The sequence below is a fragment of the Homarus americanus genome, unplaced genomic scaffold (genome assembly GCF_018991925.1).
Source record: "Homarus americanus isolate GMGI-L3 unplaced genomic scaffold, GMGI_Hamer_2.0 scaffold16894, whole genome shotgun sequence".
In the NCBI taxonomy this organism is placed as follows: Eukaryota; Metazoa; Arthropoda; class Malacostraca; order Decapoda; family Nephropidae; genus Homarus; species Homarus americanus.
Window position 1 is genome coordinate 4,304,911 of NW_024746541.1, and position 15,408 is coordinate 4,320,318.

Consider the following 15,408-nt stretch of genomic DNA (forward strand, 5'->3'; position numbering starts at 1 on the left):
TGATATTTTGATGCATTTATCAGAATTTTTCTTTTGTCATTTGTTGTCCTCTTATTTATAACCTCGTTCCTCCAAAATTCCCTTTGTTTTATCCACTCCAGCATGTTTTTGGTTAGTTTTTTTAATATAAAATAGTTTTCTTGTTCCTGTTCATCAAAGTCACCTTCAGCGGTGCTAAAAATCTGTTTTCAGTTTCAAATTCACATTCTATCCCAGCCCTTATTATTATTAGCTTCCCTGAATCCCCTTTGATTTTTTCCAGTTTTTTATTTTAATTTTTTCTTCAAGTTTTAGCCTCACTGCCTCACTAAACCATGACTGGGATATGGTTTGTCTCACAACCTGCCCGTGGATAGGTCTTGGTTCGGGTCACTGAATTTCTGAGTCTTTTCAGAAATTAAATGTAATATATTTTTTTTTGGACAATCTTATATATATTGTTACGAGTTGGGGATTTAGAAACTGGTTTAGAATATAGTTAAAAGTCTACCCAGATCCCAACAGGCAACAAAAATAAAAAACTAAACAAACAAAGACAATCTGACTATAAAAGGGTAGACAAAGGATGCGAGTTTTTGTTGTGTATAATAAAGTACAATAAATTCCTTAACAAAATATCCAGCTTATTATAAATTACCCTTAACCATACTAAACTTAAACATACGCAGCATTGACTTAACAGTATATACATATTTATACAACATACAACAATCTGAAGCAAGTGGAGGTGAGAGGCAATATAGGTTTACAATACTCAAGTGCGGTGCTGAAGTGTCTGACGAGTAGGGCTGAGTATTGAAGAAGATGGTAGGTAGTCACTGTGCCGTAGGTTTCCAGGATAGGTAATCCAAGTGTGGTCACTTCCCAGAGTGAACTGAACTCTCCTCGATCCGGAGCTGATGAGGAAGAGTTGGAGAAGGTGACGCAACAACCAGGATATAGAGAAAGGAAACCCGGAGTGGCGACTAAGACTGGTCATACTCGGGTTCGTCCCTAGATGGCGTTGCTCGGTAGTGCTGGGTAGTTAGATCATGACACAATAGATGGCGTGGTTCGTAATAATATTGTCCTGGGGTGAGATCCATGAATAATGATGCCTATGCGGTGTTGTTCAAACGATGTATTTGCAAGTGTCATCTTGTTTTCTTTACAAAGGTCAATTAATTTTTCTCTTCTCTCATTTCTATTAACCAGCCAATGTGGTTCTACTTCTAGTGGAACTTTCCCTTTCCCAGCTTTTGCATTAAAAATCACAATAATCAGACATTAATTAAACTTTAAGGTGTTTTTACTTTCTTTAAATCTTCATAATTTTTCCTAAGACTTCAGCCTTGCTATCATTTGTTGGTACATAAACCTGTATTGTTACCAAGTCTATGGGTTTAGCGTTAAACTTGTCTAAGAGAACTCTCCCTGACACTACCCAATATCCTTTTACACTACAGGTCAACTTCTGGTTCATAACATTACCAGCTCCTACCTCATGCCTTTCACCGCTCATATATATGAAGTAAAAATTTTGAACCAGTCCATCTTACTTCACTTAATCTTAGAATGTCCCACTCCAGTTTTCCTACAAACACTTGCATACTTACCAGTTGCCAACCTCATATTATGTCCTAACATCGCTTGTTCTCATATGTATTTTGTGCTTGTTTATTCTTACTCTTTCCATAGTCGTATTTACTGTAATGTCCAAGACTTTGTTTTGCTCAGACAGTTCTTGTTTAACGTTGCGACACACTGCCCGTAAGCACGGAAGTCAATGCGGTTGGACCTTTAGGTGACGATGATCCATCAGGAACAGCCGAAAATCGTTTATTGTGTTTGTCCATGTTTATTGAAGGGCAAGAGATGAAGTTAATGAGAGTAAGCGCTCAAATGTTTTTCTCATTAGAAGACTAATTAAAGGGAGTAGAAAAGGTTGGGAAAGAACACTGGGGTATAAAGGTTGCTCATACCTCACTCTAGTAAAGAACCATCCTAACGCCTCTTGAAAATGTGAATTTGCGTGTTCAGAGACGATATACGTTCATCCTCCTCATGTGAAGTTAAGAAATGGGAACTTTATACCCAACGCAAGTATTTGAAAATGATTCGTTCAAGTCCCCGCACCACACAAGATAATGCAAACTCGGTCACTAGATGGAGTTGTACCTTGTGGGGATGTAGAAGTGTTGAGAGATATTATATATTTAATTGGGGGAAAAGTATATATTTTAAAAACTCATTTGTAAATTATCTTAATTTTTCTGAGGAATTCCTGATGTTTACATTTAACACGACAGCGTTACAAACACAGACATAAGACCAGAATCATGCAAGCAGAAGGTAAAGATTAATACAAAATTTCCCACAAATTTGAGTAATGTTCAATAAGTTAACAATTACGGGGTTTGTAGAGGTCAATAAGCATTACTGTAGGAAGTCATGATATTCACGTATTTCGAACGAGGGTGAACATGTGATAACCACTTACACTAAATCAACACAAGAGTCACAGTGGGCGGGAGTGTCTTTGAAAAGTCTACCCGGATCCATTTTCGGAACACGGTTACAGTATCACCATCCGTACCACCTGACTGTCTCAGTAAATGATTTCATGTCGCTTTTGTGTCTGAGATTCTTCCAATTAAACCAGCTAATCTTCACAAAAACATTAATTAACTTTTGCACCTTAGATTCACCTTATTCAAATCTATCATCTCACAGTTACAAAACAATACTGGAAAAAAGGCCATTCAATAACCTTCCTCCGTATATCACCATCCACGATTGCCATTCTATAATGTACTGTATGGCGGAAGAGACATACTGTGTATGAATTGAGTCTCAGATGTTACACTGAGTTGCATCACAAACAGCATGAGTTCATCCAAGGGAGACACCGCTTGCAAGGCCGCGGGGGCCGCCGCCTTGGTTAAGTGTGTTGGCAGAAAGTTCTGGCTGGAGGTATAAAGCGAGCCTGGAGGTCAGGGAAGAGCCAGTGCCTGCTATCACCCCAACTCCCCACTACCAATCATGTTCACCTCTGTGAGTATTGTGGTGTTTTCCCTTCTCACTAACTGAAAAATAATATAAGTGGTCCAAACTCCTGGAAGACATCATTACACATCCGTGGGAATATTGTCACATAGTTCCAAGCTCACTTTCATTTATTGAAATAATATACAGCATTATTTTTTTCAGAAAATTATAAAAGAAGATCTAAAATATCACCATTTAGTGAAAACTCTCACTTGACATTTACAATGAATTGTTTTACAAACTCGATTTTTGAAAATTATGAAATTATATAATTTTACAACAGATCGCATTTATATTTATTTTTGCGTTCCTCTGAGACTGAACTGAGGGAGTGTGGGTGTGGCTATTTATGTTGTCAACACTGTTGTTATAGAACATTGCTAAACATTGGACAGGACACAACTGACTAGGTTCCGTGAATTTAACTATTATATGATTTTGTATCAAACATCTGAACATGTCACATTATCAATATTATTCCATCTTATGGACATTATATTTTAAGGAAAGTATTGCAACAATCACATCAACCGTCTTACTCAGTGTTTTGTGATGTTGCAGGTGTTGTTGCTGTGCCTGTTGGTGACCGCGGGTGTGGCTCTCCCAGGCGGCTACAATGTGCGTCCTTAGATAATATTTACTTTTAGCCATATCATCATGTCATATCTCAGTGATGTATATATTTAAGACGAAATAAGTATGATAAATATTAATATATAGTGTGATACATCATTGATGTGTTCACAGGTTCCTCTCCCTTACAACTACAACTACGGGATCAACGCAGGATCCACCAACTTCGGTCAACAAGAGAGCGGTAACGGTGGCAACGTGAAGGGTTCATACTTTGTCCACCTCCCAGACGGTCGCGTCCAGAAGGTTGATTACTGGGCTGACGGTAGCGGATACCATGCTACCGTGACCTTCCAGGGCACCGCCAGTCATCCCAGCTACGGCCCCTCCCATGGTTACTAGCTGCTGTCCTCAATACAACCCATCATAATTTACATGCAGTAAATTATTAGTCAAGTAGTTTATAGACTTTAAATAACTATGATGCAATATATTCCCCAGTTTTACTTCCTAAGTATTAAAACATTGAGGAGTTTATGTGATGTTGAACAAAACTTTTACTCCATCGTGAACGAGTCTCCCAGGTTGATGTTGTCAGATCCTTATAATCCAGCACTGTGCCTCCCAGGGTCGCCACATCCCAGTCTCCAATGTACACAACATCCGACTCTAGTTTTGTGGCAAATGTTTTCATTACCATCTGTTCCTCCTTGATGTTGTAACTTTGTCAAACGGATGATACAATAAATAACTAAAAACAATTATAGTCTTATATTAATTATCGTTTTTAGAACTATTATGGGAGTAACCAACTAAACAGAGTTATGTTGGTAACAGTGATAATAAGTTAAAAATATGAGTATTATTTTAAGTAGAACAATCCAGAACGAAAAAAAATAATTTTCTCAATAATAGCTGTAAAACCAATCTCACTTTACTCTAAAACTGAACTTCACAATAAATTAGTTGATTCAGAGCTGCCAGTCACGATGCTAAGTTACAAGAACATCAAATTAAAAAATAGAATTAAAAAAACCCCAAGAAGAAACGATCTTCTAACTTTGATCATCGTTTAATGAAAACAATAAAAACGTTCAGAAGAAAAGAAAGAAACTGAAATAAAGAATAATGAGGGAAAAATGAGAATGAACAAAAATAATTATATCGAAACTTTTACAAATAATATACTGTATATATGTTAATGTAACTACAATTTGGAAAGAATAATAAAAACATTTGTTCCACACAGAAGACCGTGACAGAACAACAAAAACTAAAGTGATTTTTTCTTTATATTGAACAACAGGATGGAATAATGATTACAAAAGATGTCTTACTGTTAAAATTGATACAACACCTATGAAGCTGTGTGCAGTTGCAGACAAAATTCCCTGAGCACTTGGCAGTATCTGGAATGTGATGGAAGTAATTTACTGGAGAAACATTAAGTGAGGGGATTGATATTTTGATGCATTTATCAGAATTTTTCTTTTGTCATTTGTCGTCCACTTATTTATAACCTCGTTCCTCCAAAGTTCCCTTTGTTTTATCCACTCCAGCATGTTTTTGGTTAGTTTTTTTAATATAAAATAGTTTTCTTGTTCTTGTTCGTCAAAGTCACCTTCAGCGGTACTAAAAATCTGTTTTCAGTTTCAAATTCACATTCTATCACAGCCCTTATTATTATTAGCTTCCCTGAATCCCATTTGATTTTTTCCATTTTTTTTTCTTCAAGTTTTAGCCTCACTGCCTCACTAAACCATGACTGGGATATGGTTTGTCTCACAACCTGCCCGTGGATAGGTCTTGGTTCGGGTCGCTGAATTTCTGAGTCTTTGCAGAAATTAAATGTAATATATTTTTTTTTGACAATCTTATTTATATTGTTACGAGTTGGGGATTTAGAAACTGGTTTAGAATATAGTTAAAAGTCTACCCTGATCCCAACAGGCAACAACAATAAAAAAACTAAACTAACAAAGACAATCGGACTATAAAAGGGTAGACAAAGGATGAGAGTTTTTGTTGTGTATAATAAAGTACCATAAATTCCTTAACAAAATATCCAGCTTATTATAAATTACCCTTAACCATACTAAACTTAAACATACGCAACATTGACTTAACAGTATATACATATTTATACAACATACAACAATCTGAAGCAAGTGGAGGTGGGAGGCAATATAGGTTTACAATACTCAAGTGCTGTGCTGAAGTGTCTGTCGAGTAGGGCTGAGTATTGAAGAAGATGGTAGGTAGTCACTGTGCCGTAGGTTTCCAGGATAGGTAATCCAAGTGTGGTCACTTCCCAGAGTGAACTGAACTCTCCTCGATCCGGAGCTGATGAGGAAGAGTTGGAGAAGGTGACGCAACAACCAGGATATAGAGAAAGGAAACCCGGAGTGGCGACTAAGACTAGTCATACTCGGGTTTCGTCCCTAGATGGCGTTGCTCGGTAGTGCTGGGTAGTTAGATCATGACACAATAGATGGCGTGGTTCGTAATAATATTGTCCTGGGATGAGATCCATGAATAATGATGCCTATGGGGTGTTGTTCAAACGATGTATTTGCAAGTGTCATCTTGTTTTCTTTACAAAGGTCAATTAATTTTTTTCTTCTCTCATTTCTATTAACCAGCCCATGTGGTTCTACTTCTAGTGGAACTTTCCCTTTCCCAGCTTTTGCATTAAAAATCACTATAATCAGACATTAATTAAACTTTAAGGTATTTTTACTTTCTTTAAATCTTCATAATTTTATCCTAAGACTTCAGCCTCGCTATCATTTGTTGGTACATAAACCTGTATTGTTACCAAGTCTATGGGTTTAACGTTAAACTTGTCTAAGAGAACTCTCCCTGACACTACCCAATATCCTTTTACACTACAGCTCAACTTCTGGTTCATAACATTACCAGCTCCTACCTCATGCCTTTCACCACTCAAATATATGAAGTAAAAATTTTGAACCAGTCCATCTTACTTCACTTAATCTTAGAATGTTTCACCCCAATTTTCCTACAAACACTTGCATACTTACCAGTTGCCAACCTCATATTATGCCCTAACATCGCTTGTTCTCATATTTATTTTGTGCTTGTTTATTCCTACTTTTTCCATAGTCGTATTTACTGTACTGTCCAAGACTTTGATTTGCTCAGACAGTTCTTGTTTAACGTTGCGACACACTGCCCGTAAGCACGGAAGTCAATGCGGTTGGACCTTTAGGTGACGATGATCCATCAGGAACAGCCGAAAATCGTTTATTGTGTCTGTCCATGTTTATTGAAGGGCAAGAGATGAAGTTAATGAGAGTAAGCGCTCAAATGTTTTTCTCATTAGAATACTAATTAAAGGGAGTTGAAAAGGTTGGGAAAGAACACTGGGGTATAAAGGTTGCTCATACCTCACTCTAGTAAAGAACCATCCTAACGCCTCTTGAAAATGTGAATTTGCGTGTTCAGAGACGATACACGTTCAACCTCCTCATGTGAGGTTAGGAAATGGGATCTTTATACCCAACACAAGTATTTGAAACTGATTCTTTTAAGACCCCACACCACACGACAAGATAATGCAAATTCGGTCACTAGATGAAGTTGTACCTTGTGGGGATGTAGAAGTGTTGAGAGATATTAAATATTTAATTGGGGGAAAAGTATATATTTTAAAAACTCATTTGTAAATTATCTTAATTTTTCTGAGGAATTCCTGATGTTTACATTTAACACGACAGCGTTACAAACACAGACATAAGACCAGAATCATGCAAGCAGAAGGTAAAGATTAATACAAAATTTCCCACAAATTTGAGTAATGTTCAATAAGTTAACAATTACGGGGTTTGTAGAGGTCAATAAGCATTACTGTAGGAAGTCATGATATTCACGTATTTCGAACGAGGGTGAACATGTGATAACCACTTACACTAAATCAACACAAGAGTCACAGTGGGCATGAGTGTCTTTGAAAAGTCTACCCGGGTCCATTCTCGGAACATGGTTACAGTATCACCATCCGTACCACCTGACTGTCTCAGTAAATGATTTCATGTCGCTTTTGTGTCTGAGATTCTTCCAATTAAACCAGCTAATCTTCACAAAAACATGAATTAACTTTTGCACCTTAGATTCACCTTATTCAAATCTATCATCTCACAGTTACAAAACAATACTGGAAAAAAGGCCATTCAATAACCTTCCTCCGTATATCACCATCCACGATTGCCATTCTATAATGTACTGTATGGCGGAAGAGACATACTGTGTATGAATTGAGTCTCAGATGTTACACTTAGTTGCATCACAAACAGCATGAGTTCATCCAAGGGAGACACAGCTTGCAAGGCCACGGGGGCCGCCGCCTTGGTTAAGTGTGTTGGCAGAAAGTTCTGGCTGGAGGTATAAAGCGAGCCTGGAGGTCAGGGAAGAGCCAGTGCCTGCTATCACACCAACTCCCCACTACCAATCATGTTCACCTCTGTGAGTATTGTGGTGTTTTCCCTTCTCACTGACTGAAAAATAATACAAGTGGTCCAAACTCCTGGAAGACATCATTACACATCCGTGGGAATATTGTCACATAATTCCAAGCTCACTTTCATTTATTGAAATAATATACAGCATCATTTTTTTTCAGAAAATTATAAAAGAAGATCTAAAATATCACCATTTAGTGAAAACTCTCACTTGACATTTACAATGAATTGTTTTACAAACTCGATTTTTGAAAATTATGAAATTATAAAATTTTACAACAGATCGCATTTATATTTATTTTTGCGTTCCTCTGAGACTGAACTGAGGGAGTGTGGGTGTGGCTATTTATGTTGTCAACACTGTTGTTATAGAACATTGCTAAACATTGGACAGGACACAACTGACTAGGTTCCGTGAATTTAACTATTATATGATTTTGTATCAAACATCTGAACATGTCACATTATCAATATTATTCCATCTTATGGACATTATATTTTAAGGAAAGTATTGCAACAATCACATCAACCGTCTTACTCAGTGTTTTGTGATGTTGCAGGTGTTGTTGCTGTGCCTGTTGGTGACCGCGGGTGTGGCTCTCCCAGGCGGCTACAATGTGCGTCCTTAGATAATATTTACTTTTAGCCATATCATCATGTCATATCTCAGTGATGTATATATTTAAGACGAAATAAGTATGATAAATATTAATATATAGTGTGATACATCATTGATGTGTTCACAGGTTCCTCTCCCTTACAACTACAACTACGGGATCAACGCAGGATCCACCAACTTCGGTCAACAAGAGAGCGGTAACGGTGGCAACGTGAAGGGTTCATACTTTGTCCACCTCCCAGACGGTCGCGTCCAGAAGGTTTATTACTGGGCTGACGGTAGCGGATACCATGCTACCGTGACCTTCCAGGGCACCGCCAGTCATCCCAGCTACGGCCCCTCCCATGGTTACTAGCTGCTGTCCTCAACACAACCTATCATAATTTACATGCAGTGAATTATTAGTCAAGTAGTTTATAGACTTTTAATGACTATGATGCAATATCTTCCTCAGTTTTACTTCCTGAGTAATAAAACATTGAGGAATTTATGTGATGTTGAACAAAACTTTAACTCCATCGTGAACGAGTCTCCCAGGTTGATGTTGTCAGATCCTTATAATCCAGCACTGTGCCTCCCAGGGTCGCCACATCCCAGTCTCCAATGTACACAACATCCGACTCTAGTTTTGTGGCAAATGTTTTCATTACCATCTGTTCCTCCTTGATGTTGTAACTTTGTCAAACGGATGATACAATAAATAACTAAAAACAATTATAGTCTTATATTATTTATCGTTTTTAGAACTATTATGGGAGTAACCAACTAAATAGAGTTATGTTGGTAACAGTGATAATAAGTTAAAAATAAGAGTATTATTTTAAGTAGAACAATCCAAAACGAAAAAAAAATCATTTTCTCAATAATAGCTGTAAAACCTATCTCACTTTACTCTAAAACTGAACTTCACAATAAATTAGTTGATTCAGTCACGATGCTAAGTTACAAGAACATCAAATTAAACAATAGAATTAAAAAAAACCCAAGAAGAAACGATCTTCTAACTTTGATCATCGTTTAATGAAAACAATAAAAACGTTCAGAAGAAAAGAAAGAAACTGAAATAAGAGTAATGAGGGAAAAATGTGAATGAACTAAAATAATTATATCGAAACTTTTACAAATAATATACTGTATATATGTTAATGTAACTACACTTTGGAAAGAATAATAAAAACATTTGTTCCACACAGAAGACAGTGACAGAACAAGAAAAACTAAAGTGATTTTTTTTTATATTGAACAACAGGATGGAATAATGATTACAAAAGAGGTCTTGCTGTTAAAATTGATACAACACCTATGAAGCTGTGTGCAGTTGCAGACAAAATTCCCTGAGCACCTGGCAGTATCTGGTATGTGATGGAAGTAATTTACTGGAGGAACATTAATTTAGGGGATTGATATTTTGATGCATTTATCAGAATTTTTCTTTTGTCATTTGTCGTCCACTTATTTATAACCTCGTTCCTCCAAAATTCCCTTTGTTTTATCCACTCGAGCATGTTTTTGGTTAGTTTTTTTAATATAAAATAGTTTTCTTGTTCCTGTTCATCAAAGTCACCTTCAGCGGTGCTAAAAATCTGTTTTCAGTTTCAAATTCACATTCTATCCCAGCCCTTATTATTATTAGCTTCCCTGAATCCCCTTTGATTTTTTCCATTTTTTTATTTTAATTTTTTCTTCAAGTTTTAGCCTCACTGCCTCACTAAACCATGACTGGGATATGATTTGTCTCACAACCTGCCCGTGGATAGGTCTTGGTTCGGGTCACTGAATTTCTGAGTCTTTTCAGAAATTAAATGAAATATATTTTTTTTTTGGACAATCTTATTTATATTGTTACGAGTTGGGGATTTAGAAACTGGTTTAGAATATAGTTAAAAGTCTACCCAGATCCCAACAGGCAACAAAAATAAAAAACTAAACAAACAAAGACAATCTGACTATAAAAGGGTAGACAAAGGATGCGAGTTTTTGTTGTGTATAATAAAGTACAATAAATTCCTTAACAAAATATCCAGCTTATTATAAATTACCCTTAACCATACTAAACTTAAACATACGCAGCATTGACTTAACAGTATATACATATTTATACAACATACAACAATCTGAAGCAAGTGGAGGTGAGAGGCAATATAGGTTTACAATACTCAAGTGCGGTGCTGAAGTGTCTGACGAGTAGGGCTGAGTATTGAAGAAGATGGTAGGTAGTCACTGTGCCGTAGGTTTCCAGGATAGGTAATCCAAGTGTGGTCACTTCCCAGAGTGAACTGAACTCTCCTCGATCCGGAGCTGATGAGGAAGAGTTGGAGAAGGTGACGCAACAACCAGGATATAGAGAAAGGAAACCCGGAGTGGCGACTAAGACTAGTCATACTCGGGTTCGTCCCTAGATGGCGTTGCTCGGTAGTGCTGGGTAGTTAGATCATGACACAATAGATGGCGTGGTTCGTAATAATATTGTCCTGGGGTGAGATCCATGAATAATGATGCCTATGCGGTGTTGTTCAAACGATGTATTTGCAAGTGTCATCTTGTTTTCTTTACAAAGGTCAATTAATTTTTCTCTTCTCTCATTTCTATTAACCAGCCAATGTGGTTCTACTTCTAGTGGAACTTTCCCTTTCCCAGCTTTTGCATTAAAAATCACTATAATCAGACATTAATTAAACTTTAAGGTGTTTTTACTTTCTTTAAATCTTCATAATTATTCCTAAGACTTCAGCCTTGCTATCATTTGTTGGTACATAAACCTGTATTGTTACCAAGTCTATGGGTTTAGCGTTAAACTTGTCTAAGAGAACTCTCCCTGACACTGCCCAATATCCCTTTACACTACAGCTCAACTTCTGGTTCATAACATTACCAGCTCCTCCCTCATGCCTTTCACCGCTCAAATATATGAAGTAAAAATTTTGAACCAGTCCATCTTACTTCACTTAATCTTAGAATGTCCCACCCCAATTTTCCTACAAACACTTGCATACTTACCAGTTGCCAACCTCATATTATGTCCTAACATCGCGTGTTCTCATATGTATTTTGTGCTTGTTTATTCCTACTTTTTCCATAGTCGTATTTACTGTACTGTCCAAGACTTTGATTTGCTCAGACAGTTCTTGTTTAACGTTGCGACACACTGCCCGTAAGCACGGAAGTCAATGCGGTTGGACCTTTAGGTGACGATGATCCATCAGGAACATCCGAAAATCGTTTATTGTGTCTGTCCATGTTTATTGAAGGGCAAGAGATGAAGTTAATGAGAGTAAGCGCTCAAATGTTTTTCTCATTAGAATACTAATTAAAGGGAGTTGAAAAGGTTGGGAAAGAACACTGGGGTATAAAGGTTGCTCATACCTCACTCTAGTAAAGAATCATCCTAACGCCTCTTGAAAATGTGAATTTGCGTGATCAGAGACGATACACGTTCAACCTCCTCATGTGAGGTTAGGAAATGGGATCTTTATACCCAACACAAGTATTTGAAACTGATTCTTTTAAGACTTCACACCACACGACAAGATAATGCAAATTCGGTCACTAGATGAAGTTGTACCTTGTGGGGATGTAGAAGTGTTGAGAGATATTAAATATTTAATTGGGGGAAAAGTATATATTTTAAAAACTCATTTGTAAATTATCTTAATTTTTCTGAGGAATTCCTGATGTTTACATTTAACACGACAGCGTTACAAACACAGACATAAGACCAGAATCATGCAAGCAGAAGGTAAAGATTAACAAAATTTCCCACAAATTTGAGTAATGTTCAATAAGTTAACAATTACGGGGTTTGTAGAGGTCAATAAGCATTACTGTAGGAAGTCATGATATTCACGTATTTCGAACGAGGGTGAACATGTGATAACCACTTACACTAAATCAACACAAGAGTCACAGTGGGCATGAGTGTCTTTGAAAAGTCTACCCGGGTCCATTCTCGGAACATGGTTACAGTATCACCATCCGTACCACCTGACTGTCTCAGTAAATGATTTCATGTCGCTTTTGTGTCTGAGATTCTTCCAATTAAACCAGCTAATCTTCACAAAAACATGAATTAACTTTTGCACCTTAGATTCACCTTATTCAAATCTATCATCTCACAGTTACAAAACAATACTGGAAAAAAGGCCATTCAATAACCTTCCTCCGTATATCACCATCCACGATTGCCATTCTATAATGTAATGTATGGCGGAAGAGACATACTGTGTATGAATTGAGTCTCAGATGTTACACTGAGTTGCATCACAAACAGCATGAGTTCATCCAAGGGAGACACAGCTTGCAAGGCCACGGGGGCCGCCGCCTTGGTTAAGTGTGTTGGCAGAAAGTTCTGGCTGGAGGTATAAAGCGAGCCTGGAGGTCAGGGAAGAGCCAGTGCCTGCTATCACACCAACTCCCCACTACCAATCATGTTCACCTCTGTGAGTATTGTGGTGTTTTCCCTTCTCACTGACTGAAAAATAATACAAGTGGTCCAAACTCCTGGAAGACATCATTACACATCCGTGGGAATATTGTCACATAATTCCAAGCTCACTTTCATTTATTGAAATAATATACAGCATCATTTTTTTTCAGAAAATTATAAAAGAAGATCTAAAATATCACCATTTAGTGAAAACTCTCACTTGACATTTACAATGAATTATTTTACAAACTCGATTTTTGAAAATTATGAAATTATAAAATTTTACTACCGATCGCATTTATATTTATTTTTGCGTTCCTCTGAGACTGAACTGAGGGAGTGTGGGTGTGGCTATTTATGTTGTCAACACTGTTGTTATAGAACATTGCTAAACATTGGACAGGACACAACTGACTAGGTTCCGTGAATTTAACTATTATATGATTTTGTATCAAACATCTGAACATATCACATTATCAATATTATTCCATCTTATGGACATTATATTTTAAGGAAAGTATTGCAACAATCACATCAACCGTCTTACTCAGTGTTTTGTGATGTTGCAGGTGTTGTTGCTGTGCCTGTTGGTGACCGCGGGTGTGGCTCTCCCAGGCGGCTACAATGTGCGTCCTTAGATAATATTTACTTTTAGCCATATCATCATGTCATATCTCAGTGATGTATATATTTAAGACGAAATAAGTATGATAAATATTAATATATAGTGTGATACATCATTGATGTGTTCACAGGTTCCTCTCCCTTACAACTACAACTACGGGATCAACGCAGGATCCACCAACTTCGGTCAACAAGAGAGCGGTAACGGTGGCAACGTGAAGGGTTCATACTTTGTCCACCTCCCAGACGGTCGCGTCCAGAAGGTTGATTACTGGGCTGACGGTAGCGGATACCATGCTACCGTGACCTTCCAGGGCACCGCCAGTCATCCCAGCTACGGCCCCTCCCATGGTTACTAGCTGCTTCTCACTCAACACCACCTATCATAATTTACATGCAGTAAATTATTAGTCAAGTAGTTTATAGACTTTAAATAACTATGATTCAATATGTTCCTCAGTTTTACTTCCTGAGTAATAAAACATTGAGGAGTTTATGTGATGTTGAACAAAACTTTAACTCCATCGTGAACGAGTCTCCCAGGTTGATGTTGTCAGATCCTTATAATCCAGCACTGTGCCTCCCAGGGTCGCCACATCCCAGTCTCCAATGTACACAACATCCGACTCTAGTTTTGTGGCAAATGTTTTCATTACCATCTGTTCCTCCTTGATGTTGTAACTTTGTCAAACGGATGATACAATAAATAACTAAAAACAATTATAGTCTTATATTATTTATCGTTTTTAGAACTATTAAGGGAGTAACCAACTAAATAGAGTTATGTTGGTAACAGTGATAATAAGTAAAAAATATGAGTATTATTTTAAGTAGAACAATCCAGAACGAAAAAAAATCATTTTCTCAATAATAGCTGTAAAACCTATCTCACTTTACTCTAAAACTGAACTTCACAATAAATTAGTTGATTCAGAGCTGCCAGTCACGATGCTAAGTTACAAGAACATCAAATTAAAAAATAGAATTAAAAAAACCCAAAAAGAAACGATCTTCTAACTTTGATCATCGTTTAATGAAAACAAAAAAAACGTTCAGAAGAAAAGAAAGAAACTGAAATAAGAGTAATGAGGGAAAAATGTCAATGAACAAAAATAATTATATCAAAACTTTTACAAATAATATACTGTATATATGTTAATGTAACTACACTTTGGAATGAATAATAAAAACATTTGTTCCACACAGAAGACAGAGACAGAACAACAAAAACTAAAGTGATTTTTTTATATTGAACAACAGGATGGAATAATGATTACAAAAGAGGTCTTACTGTTAAAATTGATACAACACCTATGAAGCTGTGTACAGTTGCAGACAAAATTCCCTGAGCACCTGGCAGTATCTGGAGAAACGTTAAGTGAGGGGATTGATATTTCGATGCATTTATCAGAATTTTTCTTTTGTCATTTATCGTCCACTCATTTGTAACCTCGTTCCTCCAAAGTTCCCTTTGTTTTATCCACTCCAGCATGTTTTTGGTTTGTTTTTTAATATAAAATAGTTTTCTTGTTCTTGTTCGTCAAAGTCACCTTCAGCTGTACTAAAAATCTGTTTTTATTTTCAAATTCACATTCTATCCCAGCCCTTATTATTATTAGCTTCCCTGAATCCCATTTGATTTTTTCCATTTTTTATTTTTA

At 36.8% G+C, this 15,408-nt stretch overlaps 3 protein-coding genes across 3 annotated transcripts; all 3 read left to right on the top strand.

The window, feature by feature from the left end:
• The first annotated feature begins 2,979 nt into the window (after nt 1–2,979).
• LOC121879349 (adult-specific rigid cuticular protein 15.7-like) lies at nt 2,980–4,361 on the top strand. The gene is made up of 3 exons (XM_042385949.1): nt 2,980–3,033; nt 3,589–3,645; nt 3,775–4,361. The coding sequence occupies exons 1-3, from the start codon at nt 3,022–3,024 to the stop codon at nt 4,000–4,002; spliced, it is 297 nt and encodes a 98-aa protein (XP_042241883.1). The 5' UTR covers nt 2,980–3,021; the 3' UTR covers nt 4,003–4,361.
• A 3,676-nt stretch (nt 4,362–8,037) lies between these two features.
• Nucleotides 8,038–9,414, top strand: LOC121879351 (adult-specific rigid cuticular protein 15.7-like). Its single transcript, XM_042385952.1, has 3 exons — nt 8,038–8,085; nt 8,642–8,698; nt 8,828–9,414. The coding sequence occupies exons 1-3, from the start codon at nt 8,074–8,076 to the stop codon at nt 9,053–9,055; spliced, it is 297 nt and encodes a 98-aa protein (XP_042241886.1). The 5' UTR covers nt 8,038–8,073; the 3' UTR covers nt 9,056–9,414.
• A 3,674-nt stretch (nt 9,415–13,088) lies between these two features.
• Nucleotides 13,089–14,467, top strand: LOC121879344 (adult-specific rigid cuticular protein 15.7-like). The gene is made up of 3 exons (XM_042385945.1): nt 13,089–13,136; nt 13,693–13,749; nt 13,879–14,467. The coding sequence occupies exons 1-3, from the start codon at nt 13,125–13,127 to the stop codon at nt 14,104–14,106; spliced, it is 297 nt and encodes a 98-aa protein (XP_042241879.1). The 5' UTR covers nt 13,089–13,124; the 3' UTR covers nt 14,107–14,467.
• Nucleotides 14,468–15,408: the final 941 nt, after the last annotated feature.